This window comes from Zeus faber (genome assembly GCF_960531495.2).
Source record: "Zeus faber genome assembly, chromosome: 15".
NCBI classification, from domain to species: Eukaryota; Metazoa; Chordata; class Actinopteri; order Zeiformes; family Zeidae; genus Zeus; species Zeus faber.
The window spans coordinates 20,580,518-20,602,945 of record NC_137194.1 but is presented as its reverse complement, the minus strand read 5'-3'; the positions used below and the strand labels follow the sequence as shown (position 1 = coordinate 20,602,945).

General features: G+C 45.5%; 1 protein-coding gene across 1 annotated transcript in view; it reads right to left on the bottom strand.

Annotated features, from left to right (window-relative positions):
• Nucleotides 1-22,428, bottom strand: part of LOC307241247 (cadherin-4-like) — a gene marked incomplete at both ends in the record, with an annotated part of 250,920 nt that overhangs the window by 48,423 nt on the left and 180,069 nt on the right. Inside the window, one exon of the mRNA XM_080015287.1 lies at nt 16,906-17,103. Within this exon, the coding sequence (XP_079871413.1) occupies nt 16,906-17,103 (198 nt within the window). The remainder of the gene's footprint in view (nt 1-16,905; nt 17,104-22,428) is intronic.

Here is a 22,428-nt window from a genome sequence, read left to right as displayed (position 1 = left end):
TTTACATTTAGTCATTTAGCAGACGCTTTTATCCAAAGCGACTTACAATTGTTCAAACACCGACGGACGCAGCCATCAGGAGCAATTAGGGGTTAAGTGTCTTGCTCAAGGACACTACAGCATGCTAGCAGGAGGAGCCTGGGATCGAACCAGCAACCTTTAGATCACTAGACCACCAGCTCTACCTCCTGAGCTACCATCCCCACGAACTAAACTAAACACCCATGCCCCCACTCTGTATTACCTCTTTTGAGCCTTATTTTGGTTTATTTATAGGATTCTATTCACTAATTACATTACGTTTTAGTAATCAGTTAGTTTCAGTTAATTAGCTCGGTAGAAATTTGGTTAGCTATTATCTTTGGTTTACTGACTACTGTGCATAATCTCCGGGGGCGTTGCATTGACATTTTACTGCATATATGTATGAAGGTATGTATATGTATGTGACGAATAAACCTCTTGAATCTTGAATCACTCAGCACCAATCACCAGGCGTTGCCAAGTTCTGCAACCTCAACTTCCCACTTTGAAAATAACATTATGAACCCCCACACCCACAAAAAAACGCATCTCCTTGATGAAAGACACACCTGTGACCGTCGGCGTGATAATTGAGTGAGAAATGAGAAAAGGGAAAGTGTGAACGTGTGAGAGCTTTTTTCCATTTTGACTGATATCCTGAACTGAGACAGATGGGAATATTAAAGGATGTTTCTCCACATTAGCGGAGGGAACACGCAGTAATAGAAGTTAAGCAGTGAATGACTTTTCCAATTACTGCCCGTGCGGAAGGAGCCCTGTCCTTAATAGCGCCGGCTTACGGCAAATTATGGGATGTTATTCTCCCTGGAGGTAACAAAGGAGTGGGTCGCCCCGCTCGCAGTCGAAGAGAGCGACGGCGGCCCCCTTCGCTTTCTTTCATCTCGTGGGGGTTTCAGGTGTGAGGAACCGCCATCTTTCTCTCCTTTTCTCTCTCTCTCTCTCTCTCTTCACTTTGCTCTCACCCTCCTCCATTAGGGGATTGATTTAATCATGAACTTGGGAGTGAGACGGATACGTGAATGACTTCGGCACCCGCTCCCTCGGGCTTTGACAAGGACAATATTGTGTCGCGCGCACACACACACACACACACACACACACACACACACACACACACACACACACACACACACATACACACACACACACACACACATGCATGCATCCTCAACGGCAGCAAACTCAATCTGGATAATTAGACTCCAGAAAATAAGACCTATAGATAGAGATAGAGGGAGGGACACATGCAGCAAATATGCCGCTGCTGCAGTTCATGCACACACATGCACACTCACAGACACACACACGCTCACACACTCGCACGCTCACACACTCATGCCGCACCTCTCCTTGCTTTCACTTTCCAAATCCATCAGGCAGCAGTCAGGAGGAGAAATGCAGACCGAGGGGAAAATTGCAGGGAAAAGGAGCAGGAGAGGAGGGAGGGGTGAAAGGGAAACTGGGTCTGAATTGACTGCATCAGCACAACGCCGTGATGTGCTGCGAGCGCCGTCGGATGGAAACAGGAAGGAGCGTGACCAATGGGGCGGGCTGCCGGTGGCTCGCCCAGCACTGAGATTGGATACCGACGCGGCGTTAGAAATCTTTATTGAAAAGAGCGACGTCTCCCCGAGAGGACGAAAGCGGTGGGACGGAGCGGCGCGAACGCATATCTGGTGACCATGTCACGTGGCCCCGGCGTGACGGAGACGCTGCCGGTCGGAGTCGCTCTCAAGACGTCTCCATCAGTCAGAGGGTGAAATGAAACCCTCTCTCTTGTCGCTTCGTCCAAAAGTTTCAAGGGGAAATATTGGGACTGACATTCGATACGTTTAATGTCTTTTAACACTGAACAATGCCTGCTTTGGCTCATGGGGTTTGCTTTGAAATGTCTTAATTGTGTTGTGCACAGGAGGGTTATATTTTAAAGAATGGAAAAATAATAGGGCTGGGTTAAAAAAAATAAAAATGAAGATACGATTTCAATTTATTGTTTACATTTCTGAATCAATTTCAAAATTGTAATATCAATACTGTGTTTGGAAACTATAAAACCCTTTCCCACTTAAATTAAATACTAATGTAGTAGTATTTAATGAAATCCTGTCAAAAAATTTTGGAATGCACATTAGATGGTGTATGGAAGTGTTGGTAGTAATTCTTATTATGTATAAAATCTCAACATATCGATATCAAATTAAATCGAAATTGTGACCCTTCACTGTATATCTAAATTGAATCAAATTGTGAGATCCTGCCCAGCCCGATTTGACCACGTCACTCATCAACATGGTCACGTTATGGGAGCATTAGTATCAAACCTGTAGTACCGATGGTGTTGGTGCAAAGCATCGTCCTTCAACATGCCAGTTAAATGTCTTTAAAAAGAGACAACTGCATCAGCCACCAGGCCAACTTGTATATTTAGGGCCTCCCACTGTGCCCTGTGAGGGATCCAGACGTCTGTGGAGCCAGGTGTTCGTAGGGGCAGAATCCATGTTTGATGTTGACAGAACACCTGACAAAAGGCTGTTCGTTCTCTGCCAAGTCTCTGGATGCCAAGCCCAGCGAGCTGTAAGGAGCTGGACCCTGCAGGGCTGCTGGGCCCGAGAACATGTTCCGATGTTCACTTGTATTGCAACAAACAAACCCACTGTTTACACACCCATGTATATATATATATATATATATATACATATATATATATATATATATATACATACATACACATACACATACACACACACACACACATATATATATATATATATATATATATATATATATATATATATATGCATGCATGCATAAACACGCAGTCTAGCTGCATGGGTCTCTGGTCAGAACGTTACCAGGATGTTCTGGCTCTCCTTAATCCAGAGAGAGAGTGTGCTTGGCAAACTCTGCCAGAGCCAGAGTCCAGCTGTCATCTTGACAAATGAACCTTGGAAGAATGAGAAGGCGTATGTGTGTGTGTCTGTGCATGTGTGTGTGATCCTGGCATCTGTGTGTGTGTGTGTGTGTGTGCGTGTGTGTGTGTGCATTTGTGTAATAATTGTGTACGTGTTTGAGTGAGCATACACCGAGGAATACGGTGCAGATGGCTGCTGTTCTTGTTGCTTTTTGTTTTGCAGGCAGCTGGCCTGTCTTCTTGATTGATACGGATCAGAACACAGCGCGGCGCGGCTGGTCAGTCTCTGGTAAAGCTCTTTCCACTTCCGATGGGTTACCCAGCCATGCACCAGTGGCACCAGTAGCAACGGCATGAGTGGTGCCGGTGCTACAGGTGGCAGAGGCTGAGGACACGAGGATGGGCAGTGTTCAGCATGGGCTGTGGCGAACTGCCCTCGCGCCGCCCTGTGTGCGCTGCGATAGCAGCTGCTACAGAGGGAGCCATGCATCAACTCAGCTTTATGAACAATGTGGGATGATAAAGCTTTTATAGGACCTTAGCAGGAAATGTTCTTTTCTCCCCCGAAAAAATGAAGAGCAAATAAAACAATAAAAAAAAAAGACGAGGAGCGGCGTCGGGGGGACACGGGCGAGGAATACTCATGAGCCAGAGGCGGCGAGGAGGCTGCAAAGTTAAAGGACGAGATATAAAACGTGCCGGCGTCTTTTTTTTTTTTTATCTGGTCCTAAACTGTTTATCCTAAAAGCAGTTTCATCTCAAGATGCTATAAAGCATTTCACTGCTCAGCTGGGAGTTTCATTACACTCATATACTGTGACAAAGCATGCCTCCTCGCACAGCTTTCAGATTTATACTTATATCTTTGCATCTTCCTCTCTGCGTGCGTGCTTGCGTGCGTGTTTGTCTGTGTGTGTTTGTGTGGTTTTGTGGGTGTGTGCGGTTATAGGGGTGGAAGTCATATACAAAAGAAAAATTCACCCATGACAATATCCATTATATTTACACGAAAAGATTCTGACAGAGGTCTTTCACTGCAAATTACAAAGGAAATAGGATCAGATTATTCTGGCGCAGGCCTCGATTTTGATTTGTCTCACATTTTACCACCAGGAAAGCGGGAGCCAAGGAGAGGAAAATAGAAAACTGCGAGCACATTAAACGAGATTAGAATTTCACATCACACGACTTGCATCCAAGAGTGCTTCTATCCAATTCAAACTTCATGACTTTCTCCTTAGAAACGATGATTTTTCTTCCAGTTCCTTCTTAATGCCGTGGCTTTGTGTTGAGTCTGATTTCCTCTTTGTTCGATGCTACCTCTGGCAGACACGCGGGCATTACTGAGCACAACTATTTACTTGCTTTTACCTGACAGGAAAAAACAAACAAACAAAAAAAACCACACCACCACGCCTGTCTGTCCATCTGTCTTCTTGTCCCTCAGCCAGGCTTCTTTACGTTTTACTCATCTACTCGTATCACCGACCGTCCCTCCTGTAAAAATATGTCCATCTGTCTTTGGGGCTGCTCAGCTGTCTGTCATCCTGTCATTTCCTGTTCGAAGGACCTTGTGTGGGAGCAGTGAGGAAAAGTCCTTTATTTGTCCCTTTAATCACCGGTCCCTTTCTCCCCAAGTCCCTTCTTGAATTTGCCTCTTCCAATTTCACTCCCTATTATCTTTAAATGTCTACGCAGAAATAGGGTTTTTTCGGTCTCCTTCATCCTGCTGATCCACGGGGTCTCCAGGGCCAGACACCAGGGGACCAGACAGAGGTTGTTTGTTAAGCAGTTATTTATCTCTCCCCATAAAGTTATCCTCATCTCCTATTAAAGAGCCCGGGACTTCTGCCCTTGACCCAGATGTACTCCTAGTGTCTTTTGGTGAGTTGATTTACCGTTTAATTTAATGGCTTCCAAACCCATGGAGAACTCTGTCTGGGGGCCTCCTCGTGTCATTTCAGAAAGAGAACTTGCGAGGGGGATTTATGAGCGTGAGTGAGACTTCATCTGTGCCCATATCTGTGTCTTAGGCGACGCGGTCGGTCGGGAATTTGGGGCTGGATGTGCGCAGAGAAAGGACGGCAGCGACAGCACACGGCAGCAGACCAATATGGTGTATTATGGTGTGCGGCTAATAAAACCGGGGTGAAGGGGGGTGGGGGGGTAGGGGGGGCAGACACGTCCTTTGACCCCTCCGTCACAGTCTTCCTTCTGATTTCATAAAACGATTTGAGTTGATTTTAAACGCCGGCGGACGGCGATCCCTCCGTTCGCCGGATGACGGACGGTAATTAAATGAATGCGGTAATAATTTGTTTCCCTGTCAATACCGGAAGATGGTGAGAGACCCCATTTCCTTTAGGCTGATAATAGTAATTACATTGATCTGGCTAATTTCATTAGAGGAAGGGGAAATGAACTTCACAAGGTATTTATTTAATGCCAAGATGAGACGGACTACAAAGAGAGCGGGGCTGCCTCTCAGGGGGAGAAAGTGTACATCAGAGCCCGGCGTAAGGCACGGAGCCGTCCCATTACACGGAGCCTTGAAGATATTCCCTTTCTGCGCTGTGACCCCCTGGTAGCTCTTTGCGTGCGATTACTGATGTTCTTTTACGCGCCAACTCTGTTGAATACTTAAAAAACTTGCTCAAATGGCGGTCAAATAGCCAGCTTTATGATGGTCTGCCCTGTCAAAGGAAACAGCGGGGGAGCATTTACAATGACGCCATTAGCATTCGTGACTATGTAAAAGTGCTCCCGGCATCCAGCGCCGTTCTCCCCGTACCCATTAACGGAGGGAAATGTCAAGGTGTCAAATGATAAAGGGGAGGACTCACATGTGTAGAAGGACAAGAGAATTTTAAATTGTATATTTTACAAGACGAATTTGAAATGCGTCCCATCACTGGTCTGCTTGCGAAAGCAGAAAATACGGGTCTGGCTGTTTGGAGAGAAAACACCCAAAGTAAATTCTTCTGGAGATGAAATCAAACATACTGGCCAAGATGTGTTTTTAAAATAAAACACGGAGCAAATGAAATGCTGACAGATCTGATTGGGCCCCTGTCCCAGATGGACAGATCCCTTCCATAGTTCACATGTGTGTTCATGTGTGTGTGAATATGGGAATTATGTAAAGTGCATGTGTGTGTAGGTATTTGGGGGTTTGTGTGTGTTTCAGGACCTCGCCTGCCAAGGAAAATCCCCTCAGTGATACAGTCGGCACAGAAAGAATTTGAGACTAAACAAGACTCCTAACATAACATACGAGAGTGCTGTACGCTGTGTTCCATAGACTTCACTATTTTCCCAGCAGGGAAAGATTTGACCCTGAAAATGAGTTAAATGCGATTTACAATACGTAACGTGTTCCATGTGGTTTCCAGGCGACTGACGACTGGATGGGGCGGAGGCGATTAAATGCCGAAATACTCCCAGTCCTGCAGTCCAGGGTTTCTCCCCTTTTACCGGAAAGTAGGTGCCAAGGAAGCGAGATGGAGTTCTGTAGTTGGCTTAGCCTTTCCCTCTTTTTGTTTGCGGATCAAGTGGAAACGCTACCAAACAAAACCCCGAACAATGACTATGTACAAAGGCAATGCCGCGCCAAACACACTACACTGATCCTTTGTTTGCTGCATGGGTAGGACAACCAAATGTGTGTGTGTGCGTGCGTGCGTGCGCGTGTGTGCGTGTGTGTGTGTGCGTGCACTTGCGTGTGCGTGCACTTCCGTGCATGTGCGTGGGTGGGTGTGTGTGTGTGTGTGTGTGGGTGAGCAACTGAGCGTATGTCTCGGCAGGGGGAGGTGGAGGGGTTGGAAGGTCCAGGCTGGAGCTGCTGGCGTTGGCCGGGGCCGGCGGCGGCGGACGCCAGAAGAGTCGGGGGAAGAGTTCTCTGGGAACCTTATCAGACCCAAACACAAACAGAGAAGTGTCTCTAATTCCTAGCGCAAGCCCGCCATTCCTCCTCTCTCTCTCTCTCTCTCTCTCTCTCTCGCTTTCTCTCTCTCTCCCTGGTTCTTTGTCTCGCTCCACCTCCTCTTGGTCTATCTCGATCTTTCTCTCCGAATCTCGCTCCTCTATCTCTTCCTCTCGAACAAAACCCACACCGTATTTTTTTTTCTCCTTCTCGGTCTCCCTCAAGTTCTTGCCTGGCTCGTACGGAACGCCGCTCTTTGTTCGCCCTCTTCTCTTCTCTTCTCTCCTCTTCTCGGACCTTTTTCCTCTTTCTATCCGCCCGCTTTTGTTGTTGCCGTGTCTGTCAGTGGAGCGGAGTGGCCATTAATCACTGGTAAACGTACGCAGAGCAGAATGCAGACACCTCAGGGGGGAGTTCTCTCATTCTGTTCAAAAAACGCTTTTCTGAACACGCTCCAGAGAGAGAGAGATAGAGAGAGAGAGATAGAGAGAGAGAGAGAGAGAGAGAGAGAGAGAGAGAGAGAGAGAGAGAGGGAGGGAGAGAGACAGAGCGAGAGAGAGAGAGAGAGAGAGAGAGAGAGAGAGAGAGAGAGACAACGGGAAACCGGGGCACAGGTGCTTTTGTCTCTGCAGTACAATAAGCAAAATGAATCGGATGGTGAGTGGAACGTATTCAAATTTCAGTGGATGTCGTTTTTGGCCATTGTAATGAAAAACCAACCTTGAAGAAAAATTCCAAAATATTAAAGAAATAAATTATTTGACAAAGAAAGTAAAATTACAGCCAAACACTGCATTGTTGCTCCCCCTCCTCGGTGATGGAAGACTTCCGAAACATACTATTGAGTGGTCATTTATTTGGCCTTGGGTCTTTCCTTTGGTGTCACTACCCTGTATTTATTGAAGCGTAGTCGTCGCATTTTGAGTTTATGTCCGTGATTGTAATCATCTGGTCTCACTGGGTCGATCTGCTGCACGTCATGACAAATGCATTACGTGACCTGATCATAATCACGTAACAGGGCGGGTGCACATGCGGCCATATGCCGCCCGTACAGAATGTCGCAAATCAATCGTATACATCGTATTAATACATCGTACGGGGCTTTACGTTATCCGGCGTGGGAGCGCGTGCAAACAAACATGGATGGAGGGAACGCGGCGCTTCGGGAAATTACACATTGGATGGATAAACACCATGGATTATTGCGAGATTTGTCCGTCTGCTGCCGCGCCGCCGCTGCATGAGGTGAGGGTCGACGACCGAGCAGATCCCGTTTCAGTGCGTGTAGAAGACACTGGTAGCGTCAATAGCTGAAGCCTTGCCTGCGCTGACCTGCGATCGCACAGAGGCGCACATGCAAAGTCGGACTTTTGCGGAGAAAGGACTCGATAACCAATTTTGTTGGTTGGTTGGTTTGTTGGCAAATTACTGTTGGCAGGGAGATATAAGTAAAATAACAATATTACTTTTGAAAAGAGTAAAGAGTCGTAAATAACATTTTTTGAGTAATAACCACGACATTAGAAGTCTAGTATGATTTCAATACCTACAGTAGCAATAAAACCAAGGACCTAATTGGGAGTAGGACCATTATTTACAGCACCAATCCTTCTTGGAATGCTGTCAAACAAGTCCTGGACTGTGTTTAGTGGTATATCACACCACTCTTCAAGAAGAAAAGCCTCCTTTGAGGGACGAAGGAGGTGGAAACCTACTCGATAGTGTGTATTCCATGGGGCATGGTGTTGGAAAAATGGGTATTATATGACCATGCAGAACAATAATTGGACTCAATGGCTCCCATATCATTTCAAACAGTTGGCAACAGACGTTGTAGGTTGAAGGCCTCCTTTGACTTTCTCCAAATGTGAACCTTTCCGGGTGTGGGACATAGGGTCCGAGATGAATCAGCAGAAAATATTACTTTTTCCCATTAGTTTTCCCCCCAGTTGTCCAGGTATTGTGCTTCCTATACCAGGTTATGCATCTTTGTGTGTTGGCTCCTGGATCCAAGTGGTTTCTGAATGGCAGCCCTTCCTTAAAATATGTTTTAGAAGGCTCACAAGGTTTCATCTTTGGAAGGATTTTTTTTTGCAGACAGAGCTATGCTTACGTAGCAAGTTTGTGAGTTAAAGTTACAGTATGGCAGGTACTGCCTTTTCGAAGCAGGAAAATCTGGACCTTTAATTAAAGCACCACCATCTGGCTGACTGTATAAAAATGCAGTGTCTGAGATATCCCAGATCTGCTGTGAGTGAAGCGATCATGTCTCTCGCATTTACCGTCTCACAGGCATTCAGGAAAAGCTGGAAAAATAAGGGGAGAATAATAATCCTCAACCGATAGAAAAACAATACCGTTTCAGCCCATTGGGCTTTAAACCTTTACACTCGGAACAAGGGAGAAATATGAGGCAAATCGATGTCTTAAAAACAAAACGCTCTGAAGTGTGTAAAGGTGGGAAACGGAGATTGAAAGGTTAAGGATGGAAAAGAGGGATGGACTATGAAAATAATCACCCTTGTTATTATGGGGCTGTAAATAACCCCCATTCAGACATTGACACATAAATTATTCCATAGATGGCTATTGTGAGCAGAATGTGCCTACCAGTCAACATTTGGGAAAAGCTTCTTAACCTTTATGGTGTGAAGACAACATTTCTCAACGGGGAACTGCAGCATTTTGCATCACTTCTCACATGCCCTGTACGTTTTGGTAAAAATAGTAAACAGTTGAAGACTCGAAGGACGAAATTGATTAGATGTAACAAAATCAAATATTGAAAATAGAAATGTACATATTTCACCGATGTAACCACAACATGGTTTCTCAACAAAACACGAACACGGGAAAAGTGTTTGAGTACATTAGCAACCAGTGCAACTTTACGGTCACGGCGGCACAGTGGCCCCACCTCAAGCTCCAGCTCTGTTATTTCCGGGCGGGCCGAGTCAGCACAACAACAGTGTTCCTCAGTTTTGTTTTTTTTTCCTCCGGACGGTCCAATTTTGTTATTCATAAGCAGACCTCCTCCTTTGTGAAAGTGTTGTTTCATCACGGCTTTGCTGCGCTTTCCGCTGACAGTTGCTCTACCGGGGGGGGGGGGGGGGGGGGGGTTGGTGGTGGGGGACGGGGAATAGGTGGCACTCTGAGTCTTTATTTACCCTAAGCCGCAGAAATCGATGCATCTCTGCCGTAGGAGAAGTGTGTGGATCAATGGAAGGTTTCAAAAAGCCTCTGTGAAAAAAAAAAAAATCAATGTCTCTTACATGCTATTGATGGCTGTTTGGCCGAGGAAGAAAGAAAATGACAAAACCATCTGTATATTGTGAGGAATTTAACCGTCCGCTTTTTACTTCATTCTTTCTGGCTTTGGTTTTTCTTCATCTTGCTCCTTCTCTGTGTTCTATATTTCTGCCCCCCCCCCCTGTCCGTCAGTCTTTTTTTTTTTTGGACTTTCTTCGCCATGCTTGTTAAAATTCCGTATCAGTTGCTCAGTGGTGAAGAAGCACATCGCTCCATGGAGCAGGAAGACGTCTGTCGTCTGGCAAAAAAAAGGGCTAACGCCATTCATCGAGGTCTAACAAATCGCCTCTATTGAGAGCTATGTACTGTATTTAAAGGGGACCTATTATTCTCCATTCAAAAGCCAAAGCCAATATAGGTCTCAGGTCCCCAAAACATGTCTTTGAAGTTTGTTGCTGAAAATACAACTCCAATTATGCATTCTAGCGATTCTAACATGCCTCTGTAGCCCTCTTGCTCTAAAACGGGCTGTTTTCTGTGAGAGGAGCCACCCCCTCGAGGCCCGAGTTCTGTGAGCCAACGGGGTTTGAGCGCAAGTTCCGGTTTCTGTGAGCCAATGGGGTTTGAGCATGGCTTCCGGGTTCCGTTGTATTAACGACATAAGTTTCACCGATTTCACCTAATCAGTCCACCAAAATCAGTTTCGTAACACAGTTGATGTGAGAAATACACAATCCAGTTGCTGCATATTCACTCATATTCGATCTACAAGGCTTCATTTAAAAGTTAGTTCAGACTTTGGTTGCCGTGCTCCAGGCTTGTGGAAAAGACGGACGCCGCGCCGCGACTCTAACGTATATAAATACATCTATAACATAAACACACAATTTTCATTGGTTTTGTCTGGAGAAACTTACAGCGGATCGGATGGAGCAGATGACCATAAAAAGAAATCCGTCAGCTGACGGACAAGCTGATGTCTGCTCGTGCCAAAAGTAGAAAAAAAACCTCTGAAACCATCAGAGCGGTCTGAAGCCTGAGCGTTTTGTTCACAGTGATTTTTTTTTAAATTAGTTTGCCACATTATTTGACACTTTGGCCACATCTCATATGAACATCCAACATTGAAAAGCATAATGGGTCCCCTTTAAGACACACTACAATATCTTCTTCTGCTCCTTCTTTGCACTGCTCCTGTTAGAGGTCGCCACAGCGGATCATCTGCCTCCAATACCTTCTGTTCTGCGCATCTTCCTCCCTTGCATGTCCTCCCTCACCACATCCTATAATATAAACCGGGCCTATTCACTCGGTGGTCCATGTGTCAGTGTAGCTTGGCTCTTTGAATAAGATGGAAGGTAAGCAATGACCTGCAAAAAAAAAAGACGACTGGTTCAAAACTAAAAGTGACTCAGTGCCCTGCAATGAAAAGAGGCAGTTTTCTCTGTTGTCCAGGCCACCTGCCGTCTCAACTAATCACAGTTTGCTCACACACTTTCTGTTAAAATGCTGTTATTTTTCAAATAGTAACACCACCTGGGCAATCTTACACATGTTTTATTTGCCTCATAAGCACAGGAACAAGTGATAAAACATAAATTCATAAGTTGGCAAATTAAAAAAAAATGTATCTCTTTCAAAGCTAGATAATATAGACAATAGCAAGCATGTCGTCTATTCAGGAGCAGTATAAACAGATATGAGAGAATAATCCAAAAATTCAGTTATAAGAGATTTAAATGTGTTGGTGTTCATGCATATGTGACCCACTGCGTACTTTAGGGTCATTTGGCGGCCTTTGAGATTTTTGAAAGGGGAGAATCAGAGCTTCCAAAGAAGGTGTCACTTGTGCAAATCAGGCAAACATATTTAAACCTATGACTTGTTAATGACAAGGGTGTGGCAAACCGTGATTTTGAGATAATCACCTCCAAAATTTTACCCACACCAGGTTCATTCAGCCAGCTCCCACAATGCAAATGGAGTTGGCGGACAAACAAAGCCTCGTGGCTACTTAACATACTGCTGAATGGGCCAATCACAAACAGCTCAACAACACAACTCATTTTGCTTGTCATTTTGAATGTAGTTGAACAGGCCTGATAAACACAATACTACACTGTTGCAATACTTCCATTCTTAACAGTCAATTATTTTTGATGGAGGATTGCCTTGAGTCCTTGTTTGACTTTGGGGGGGCGAAAGGGCTCTGCAGAGACGCTGCCCAAACGGCGGCCACCTTCACCCCCGGAGCGCCGAGCCGAGCGGCCTCGTCACACCTGCCCCCCGTGCTGAGCCGGCCCCATCAAAGTGACAGCGGCCCCCGAGCACCGCTGAGGGCGGCTGTCGCCCTGCCTGTCCCGCCCAAGCTACGTGGTCTGAACGGGGTTGGAAGGGGGACACTGTGTGTGTATGTGTGTGTGTGGGTGGGGGTAGGATAGTTGGAGAAGGCCACTGTCTGCCTGCACGTCAGTCAGCGCTGTGTTGGATGACAGAACAGCCCATTAGGAAAGGCACCGACTTCACAGGCCATTAGGGTAGGCATCACACTGACACACCACACAGAGCACAGAGTAATGACACAGCGGCCGAGAGAGGGAGGGAGAGAGGAAGAGGGGGGGGGGGGGCAGAGAGAGGGCGGGGGGGGGGGGCAGAGAGAGAGAGAGAGAGAAAGAGAGAGAGAGAGAGAGAGAGAGAGAGAGCTGTCTTCCAAATCTGTGGAGAATTGTCTCTCTTAATTTGAATGGCAGTGAACATAATAGTGAAATAACTGCTGCTCCCCGGGCCAAACACGGACGACGTGCAAACACCATCGCACATTTAAATGAGCTGAATGAGTGGATTTAGGTTTCCTTTAACAGGACGATGCGTCAACGGCATGCGAAACTAAAAGCATATCTCCTCTTTTTAAAATGAGCCACACAAGCCTTAATCCTTACAGAGTCTGGGAGAAAAAAGATCATCAAACACATCAACAATACACACCCCTCGACCCTCCCTGTTCCCCAGTGCTCCTGAGTCTCCTTGTTCTAATCTCTCCTCTCAGGTTGTCGGCGCGGGCCCCGCCTGCCCTACAGTCATTATTAAAGAGAGAGAGAGAGGCAGAGAGAGAGAGAGACAGAGAGAGAGAGAGAGAGAGAGAGAGAGAGAGAGAGAGAGAGAGAGAGAGAGAGAGAGAGTTGGGAGAGCGGGAGCCCGACAGAGTCATCAGCACGCATCACTTCTCCTCGTCCACTCCCAGCCCTCCACCAGCTCCTGGCGGACCCATTTACTGAACAAAGTGGATTGTGTTTGGCTGCACGCTACACTTCAAAAATGTTCCTTTGATACCGCTCTCTCTCTCTCTCTCTCTCTCTCTCTCTCTCTCTTTCAATCTCTCTCTCTCTCTCTCGCTCCCTTTCTCCATCTCTCATCGCAACCCCACCGTCGTTCGACCGTCGTGCCCTGGGAGAGCTGCTGTGTGCTGCAGTGGAGGATCACATGACAACTGTCCAAATCAAAGACTTATACAATTCCAGCTCTTTCAGTGTTTCACAACACAGTACATACAATACTGTATATATAGTACATATATAAATATATATACCCAACTAAACAACTAAAAGTCAGTTGTTTCTATTGTTTCCTTCAAGCAGCTCCCCAGGCTTCCCCCCAGGGATTTGATGAGACGCCGTCAAAAAAAAACAACAGCAAAAAAAAAAACCCGAAGGAAAAGAAAGCGCTTCTGGTGCTCAACGTGGGAGCCAGAAGTGCGAGAAACAGTTGTGGGGGGAGGAGGACTGATGGGAAGATGTTTCGGATGAAGAGGAATGAAGCCCCACCACTCGGCGGAATGATGTTTTTTTGATGAATTACAGCACACAGTGTGTTGGAGGTTTTCTATCAGAGGGGGTGGGGGGGACTGAGCATTCTGTTGTGACAGAATCTCAGAATTTTAAGCACTTTGCAGCGCGGGTCTCCATGCAGCGCCGCATTTACACAAACATTTATTTATTCATGTTAGCCCTGTCAGGCTTTTACAATGTCGACCTCCAACCCCCCACTCGGTTTTGTTTATATTGGGTGTCTCTTGAAGCTAGCGGTTTTGTGGAAATGCAATTTGTTGTGATTATACTCACTTGTGTTGTTGCCGCACAGTGCAGTCATGAACAATGAATGAGAGTATATTTAGAAGATGATGATCAAGCACAAATATATATTAGTGCCCATTTTCCAGTATAATAGTTTACTAGACACGCATGTGTACACGTCAGTGTAGATAGAAAGATAGATAGATGTACAAATAGAATTTGTTAACACAGAAACGTATTAATATCAGTATCTCAGTAGTGACAATAAAAAAATAAAAAATAAAATGATGATTATACACATGTATATATATATATATATATATACACCGATCAGCCACAACATTAAATCAGTTGAAGTGAATAACATTGATCATCTCGTTCCAATGGAACCTGTCAAAAGGTGGGATATATGAGGCAGCAAGTGAACAGTCAGTTCTTGAAGGTGATGTGTTGGAAGCAGGAAAAATGGGCAAGTGTAAGGATCTGAGGGACTTTGACAAGGACCACATTGTGATGGCTAGACGACCGGGTCAGAGCATCTCCAAAACGACAGGTCTTGTGGGGTGTTCCCGGTATGCAGTGGTTAGTACCCAGGGTTAGCACAACCAGCGACAGGGTCATGGACGCCCAAGGCTCATTGATGCGCATGGGGAGTGAAGTCGAGCCCGTCTCGTCCGATCATACACAACAGCTACTGTCGCACAAATTGCTCAAAGGTTAATGCTGCTATGAAAGAAAGGTGTCAGCACACATAGTGCATCACAGCTTACTGGGGCTATGGAGCTGTGTAGCCGCAGACTGGTCAGCGTGCCCATGTAGACCCCTGTCCACTGCCGAAAGTGCGTACAATGGCCAAGTGAGTGTCAGAACTGGACCATGGAACAATGGAAGAAGGTGGACTGGTCTGATGAATTACATTTAGTGTGATGCTCTGGGCAATGTTTTGCTGGGAAACCTTGGGTCCTGACATTCATGTGGATGCTACATTGACATGTACAGCATACCTAAACATTGTTGCAGACCAGGTACTCCCCTTCATGGCAACAGTATAAGTAGGATAATGCACCCTGCCACACTGCAAAAGTTGTTCAGGAATGGTTTGAGGAACATGACAGAGACTTCAAGGTGTCGACTTGGCCTCCAAATTCTCCAGATCTGAATCCGTTTGAGCATCAGTGGATGTGCTGGAACAACAAGCCTGATTGATGAAAGCCCCAGCTCACTATAGGACACGACTTAAAGGGGACCTATTATGCTTTTCCTTATTTTCTGTCATATTTATAATGTTACAATGTCGGATGTTCATATTGGACGTGGCCAAAGTGTCAAAAAACAAGGTAAACTAATGACGAAGTAGTCGCTGTGAACAAAACTCTGAACGGTTCTCAAAGGTATTTTCTACTCTCAGCACAAGCTGACGTCAGCTGGTCACAGATTTCTTTATGTGGTCATCTGCTCCCTCCGATCCGCCGTGCGTTTCTCCAAACAAAACCAATAAAAATTGTGTGTTTTTACTGCAGATGTATTTATTTATTGTATTTTATTTTCCAACGTTTACATGAAGCAAAAAGATCCCTGTGTGCGAGAGCGGTGCGGTATGCATGTCTCCCATAAGCCCGGAGCACGGTGATGAAAGTCTGAATTGACTTTTAAATGAGGCCTTGATCTAACAGGAGTGAAGATGTAGCAACTGGATTTCTTATTTCTCGCCTCAAATTTGTTTGGATACAGATTTTGGCGGACCGATACGGTGAAAATCAGTGAAAGCTAACGAGTAAATACAACGAAAGCCAAAACGCCATTTGCCCACAGAACCCGGAACTTGTGCTCAAACCCCATTGGCTGACAGACGTCTGGGTTTTGGGAGGGTGGCTCCTTCCACTTAAACAGCCCCTTTTGGAACAAGAGGGTTATAGAGGCAGAGACAGTTAGAAAGGGTATATTGCATAATATGAGTGGTATTTTCAGCAACAAACTTCAAAGACACGTTTTAGGGACCTGTGTAAAAGGGAGCATAACACAGCAGGTTCACTTTAAAAGATCTGCTGCGAACGCCTTGGTGTCAGATACCACGGGACACCTTCAGAGGTCTTGATACACCGCTGCCTGTGTTTTTTATGGCTTGAAGCCACTGCGTCCTGGACCCGGGGAGTCAAACCTGCATCCCCCTCCTCTTCCCGGGACTACAATGGAAACCTTTCACGCTTCTTCCTGAACAATAAAGCTCCGTCTATACCTTGGACTGTACTCATGGCTTTACCACGATGAAGGATTACGTGAAATAACATTCAAATGAGCCCTGAAAAAAAAACAAGTTGTGAACTTGTGGTGACCTTTCCGAATGAGCGTGATGAAGGACCAAACGGATACGTGGTGGAGAAATAAATCATTTTCCCCCATTGAACCAAACATGGCTGGGGAGCTTAGAAGAGCAGCAAGTTCTGAGGAGTGCTTTCTGTACCGACGGGGAAACCTCTTAGTTGAGGCCGCTGCTCTGAAATACCCGAGGCCATTTCCAGTGATAATCACATCAAAAGACCACATTGACATAATCACCTGCTCCTTTTTGTTTTGAGATAAGAGGAAGAAACAAGCTCGTTCTCTTTCCACTTCACCGCCTGTCAGTCAACATTAGCTCCGAAGCGTCAAATACTTTAAATCTGGGGGAAAAGTCGTCGACGGAGCTGATCAGAACTGTCACTTACGCTGACGAGCATCTGCGGGAAGGGACCCCTGGAGTTTTCAGGCACGTTGATGGGTGGGATCACCCAGTCCCTCTTCTGCCGCCGGAGCCCCGCAGAGCCCTCCGCCCTCGGCCACGGAAACATGATGACCGAGGGCGGGGCCCGGAGCGCCTCCTTCTTCACCTTCACCTCCGAAACCTTTCCCTCTTCTTCTCGGACCTTTGGAAATAACACACAAACAGCGAGTTAAAAACAGGTGGATTCATGTGGTAAAATGTGGACTAGTTTGTGATTATTGATGACAGTATCGATCTGCTGTTCCCTCAAAGAAACGACATTTGGAAAGGTGGAAGTCTACTCAGTACAAGCTTCAAAATATGTCCACATATGCACTCAATTATGTGTGCATACTGTATGTGTGTGTGTGTGTGTGTGTGTGTGTGTGTGTGTGTGTGTGTGTGTGTGTGTGTGTGTGTGTGTGTGTGTACGTGAAAGGGGTCACAAAGCTAGTTCAGACCTCGTCATTTGCACCCAGCTGTAAAACGCCTATTAACAGTAGACGTGTCCTAGCTTGGATTTAGTCCACCTCAGCAGACAAGTCATTCACACACGCACACGCGCACACACACTCCTCACACACTGCACTTCTACACTCCCCTCAGGCAAAGAGATGACCACCACAAGGCTGTCTCTTCCCAAGATGCTCAATCGCGGCACAAAAAGAAAGAAATGTTTTTGTATGTATTGTAATGTTTTTTTTCTATCTATCTATCCATCTGTCTGTCTATCTAGCTACCTATCTAGCTGTCTGTCGATCTGGCGATCTGTCTGTCTCTGTCTATCTAGCTGTCTGTCTGTCTGTCTGTCTGTCTGTCTGTCTGTCTGTCTCTCTATCTATCTGTCTGTCTGTCTCTCTGTCTCTCTATCTATCTATCTATCTATCTATCTATCTATCTATCTATCTATCTATCTATCTATCTATCTATCTATCTATCGATCGATCTATCTATCTATCTATCTATCTATCTATCTATCTATCTATCTATCTATCTATCTATCTATCTATCTATCTATCTATCTATCTATCTATCTATCTATCGTCCTCTCATATTTCGAAAAGAAGAACATTTTTTCCTGTGAATACATAAAGCAAACACGTTAAGAAACTGTAGAGACCCTGTTTGGGGGAACGTTCTGTCGTGGCGGTGATTAGAATCAAACAAAGCCCCAGTAAAGCAGTGCTGTACGTGCGCCTGAGGATGAGTGGAGCCACCAGGGTGCATCTAAGCAGATCCACTGCCCCCCGCCCCCACCAGCACTTCATTTAAATGACGTAGATTGACACACTCACATCAAGGTCACGTATTATCTATCGGCTTGAGGCTGCTACGCCGCATATGTGTATTTCTTTCTTCTTTTTTTCCGCCCTGCGTCTGGGATCCTCCCATACGTAGAAACGATCCAAAGTTAAGCAGCGGGGCAACATTCTGCTCCGGTTATTTTATCAAAAAATCTCAGGGTCGCAAGGCAGTAAAAAATAAAATATATATATATATTTTTTTAAATCACGACCACCATATCAAGCCGCGGAACGTCGATTCACGTTCCCCCGTCTCTATCACACTCTTGTCAGCCATGCCTCGCTCTCCACGCTCCCTCACTCCCCCGCTCCTCCTCCGGCGGTGTGCATTGTTTTTCCTCTCTCCTCCACCTCTCCTGACGGGCCTGACAGCTTGTCTCAATAATAACAGACTTTCTTCAAAGCAGCGGGCAGATGGAGCACTCGCAGGTAAAACACAGCCAACGCTCACCCCACCGGGTCTCCACACCTCTCAGTTTAACTTCCAGAACGGGAACATTCACTTCACCCGTCGACGGGCGACCCCTGCGTTAGCCATCCTCACGAGCGTGTGAAGGAGGTGTGGAAAATGCTGTTCATTAAGGGAGAAAATTATGATTGTGAGGGTTCTAATCAATGACTAACTCAGGGCAGACGTCAGCCTGAGAGGGAGAATGAATGAGTGTGTGTGTGTGCGCGCAGTGCGTTTCCATAGGTGGAACGTAAGTAGTCACAAATAATCTCATTCCAGTTTTCAGCTGTAACGGTACTTTATCGAGGATGACTAAAATACAGTTATTTTCGTCAAAATTGTTACTTTAGTTCCTTTGTAACAAGAGCCCCTTTCACACACAGTCAATTACTTGGATAACCTTTCTGGCAATGCCAGTGAGTTTCACAAATCACACATGCAGCTTCATTCAGGAACATTTCCGTCTTGAGCCTTTTCACACATGCCATGATAATGCAGGAATAGATGGGCCAAGGGACAGCCCGAGAAGTCACCCGGTCCCGGTCCCTACCCCCTGTGCTGTGCAAGAGCTACAGACAGATAAGCATACATTCCCCCATACTTTGCTTATGTTCTATTTCATCTTTTTACATTACTAGATATATATATATATATATATATATATATATATTTTTTTTTTTTTTTTTTTTTTTTTCATAAATTTTTTTACACATATATATCTATCTTATATCATGTCATAAATGGGAATAGATATACATATATTTATGCAAATTTTCCTATTTGACACTCACAATTCAAAATCTGACATGCCGTCAGATTGTTGTTCACCTTTTTTGCCTAATTGTATAATGCCAAATGTTTCGATTTTTATTTGCATTACTTCATTATTATTGCCTAGTGCTTGTGATGTGTGCTGATGTGACATCCATTCATCTATCCATCTATCCACCTCTGGTCAGGTGGGGGGCTTGTCAGTGTGTCTATGTGTGTGTGTGTGTGTGTGTGTGTGTGTGTGTGTGTGTGTGTGTGTGTGTGTGTGTGTGTGAGCGTGTGTGTGCGCGTGTGTGTTTGTTTCTGCGATATGTGAGCGTGTAAAACTACGAGTGAAAGCTACACATGTGGATTCAGCGGCATTAAAGGGGGCTCAATCACCACACATTTCCATATAAAAAGGTTAGTGTTTTTAATACCTATCCTGATCCTTTTTCCATTTCCTTCCCCTGTTGTAGCCTGCGTTGTGGTTCTTCTCGAGAAGTTAACAGGAGAAAAAAGCAGGATATAAAAGGAATAGAAGAGAAAGGCTGCTGGCACACAATGAAAGTCGGGGGTCGTGCGTTGTTCCACGCTGCATAAAAAGCAGCGCTTCTTCTTTGTCTCTACCTGCTTTCCTCACACAGACAGGGTCCCTCGGAAGGCTGGGCCGGGTGTGCCAGGAGAAACAATGCCTTTTAAAGATGACTTCATTACACGGACACCCAGGAGGAAAAGGCTTTTTATACAGCCCATATAAAGTACGACAAAACCGGCATACGGTGTGTGTTGTTGTACTGTATGTCTGTGTGAGGGGGCGCAAGTTGTTTTTGTCTTTTTGTGTGTTTCATGTTAATACGTGGGCGGCCGGTTGTGGTTGTGCATGTCGGAGGAGGAGGGCACGGCGTGTCAGCCTCATCACCCAGTAGCTGTGTTTTATAGATCAGGCAGAGAGCACAAGCAACAACAAGGAGGGTTGAGAAGGGTTTGGTTAAAAGAAAAGCAGGAGGTAAAGAAGCATAGGCTATGGAAAAAGGAAAAATATATGTAATATATATAAAAATATATAAAATTTATAAAAAATATATATAATATATATGAGAAAAATATAATATATATAGATAAAATATATATAATATATATATAAAAAATATATATACAAGAAAAATTAATTTACCATGTGTCTTTGATCAAAGCAAAAAACATTTTGATCAGTTGCACTGTTATCTCCTAAACTATAGCATAGACACCTTTGGATTAAATCACATCTAACAATTAAATCTTCACAGTTTGGGGTCACAGAGACGAAATCTTATCAAATGGGGTCCGTGGCCTAATGTGTATCAAATTGAGGGCCCTTGATATAAAAAAGGTTGAGAGCCACTGTCTCATGCAGTTCCCAGCGTCTACCTTAAGGGGAGCCAGAGCTCCTGAAACGGACCAAAGCACTCATTGTTGGTCCTTCGGGGCCTCGGCAGCTTGCTCACATCCTCACGGTCCGGAAGGTTCTTGCTCACTGAATCCTACTCCGACGCACCAGGCGGGCTACCAGGCGCGGTGTAGCCGCCCTGAACACACATGTTGGCACGCTTCACTCGTGCGCTGTGTTCCACGTTCGCTCACACATGAGCGCAATCATCTCCATATGCTCATGTTCGGGAGAACAAGCTCTTCCCCGAGCAAAGAGAACCCGGCACCTGTGCATGGCATCGGAGGCAAACCGGGTCTGGGATCCGAACAGATGTGAGCTATAGGCCCGAACAAGTGTGTTCTGTTCTCTTTTTTTCAGAGAGGGGGGGGGAGTGCATGTCGCACTTCCTGGGGTCAAGGTGTGTGTGTGTGGGGGGGGGGGGGGGGGGGGCTGCATTTGGAAAGCTGTAATCAGAAGCAGATGTGACCCCATCCCCTGAATAAGTGCTGCTCCAGATACTTTCATCTGAGCATGCTAACAGCTAATACCAAGTTCCTGAGGGCGGAGGGAGAGAGAGAGAGAGAGAGAGAGAGAGAGAGAGAGGCGTTTCTCCAGCAATGGTGGTTGAGCAATACTGGACAAAGGCTAATCCTCTCTCTCTCTCTCTCTCTCTCTCTCTCTCCCTCCGCTTGTTTGGTGTGTACATGCCCAAGTCCATTGTAAGTGTGTACAGTAAGAGAAAAGGGAGAGCAAAAAAACAAACAAAAAAAAGAAACACATAAGGTAAGAACAAGAGAAGGAGAAAGAAAAACAGTTTACGATCCAATTCTCCAGACGCCGAAGCAAATTGCGAACGACTGATACGAACATTTGAAAAAGAGAGAGCGAGAGAGAGATCTACATTCTATTCAAAACCACAAAAAGCCATCTGTCAAAAGATAAGAGATGGCGGTCGGGAGGAGGAGGAGGAGGAGGAGGAGGAGGAGGAGGAGGAGGAAGAAGAGGAAGAGGACAGCAGTCAAATTTTAGAACAACAGATTAATAATGTCTGGAGGATTCCAGCGTGTATTCGTTCCCTTTAGCCCCCCCACACACACGCACACGCACGCACGCACACACACAGACACACACACACACACACACACACACACACACACACACACACACACACACACACACACCCTATTGTTCCCTCAGCACACACACAATGTATAGTCCTTAAATTCCATATGCTTAATTCTCTTAACCTGACACTACCACACACCCAGCATATGGAGCAATGAAAGCCAGCCTGGTATTGAAATAATTCCTACTTGATCCTACATAATCCCCCATAAAAATAATAATAAAACAAATATAGCTGCAGGCTGCAATGCACGGGATTCAGGTTAGTTGCAGCAATTGCCCCAATGGCAACAATGGGATCAATTGAAGACAAAATTAAGACAAAATGGCCATTTAAGGAATCCAGGGATTTTTTTTTTCTACATAAAGCAGTGTAAAGTCATGGCCAAATGGTCAAGAAGATGGCACTAAGCTCCGCCCTAATGTATGGATTCATCATGATGACGC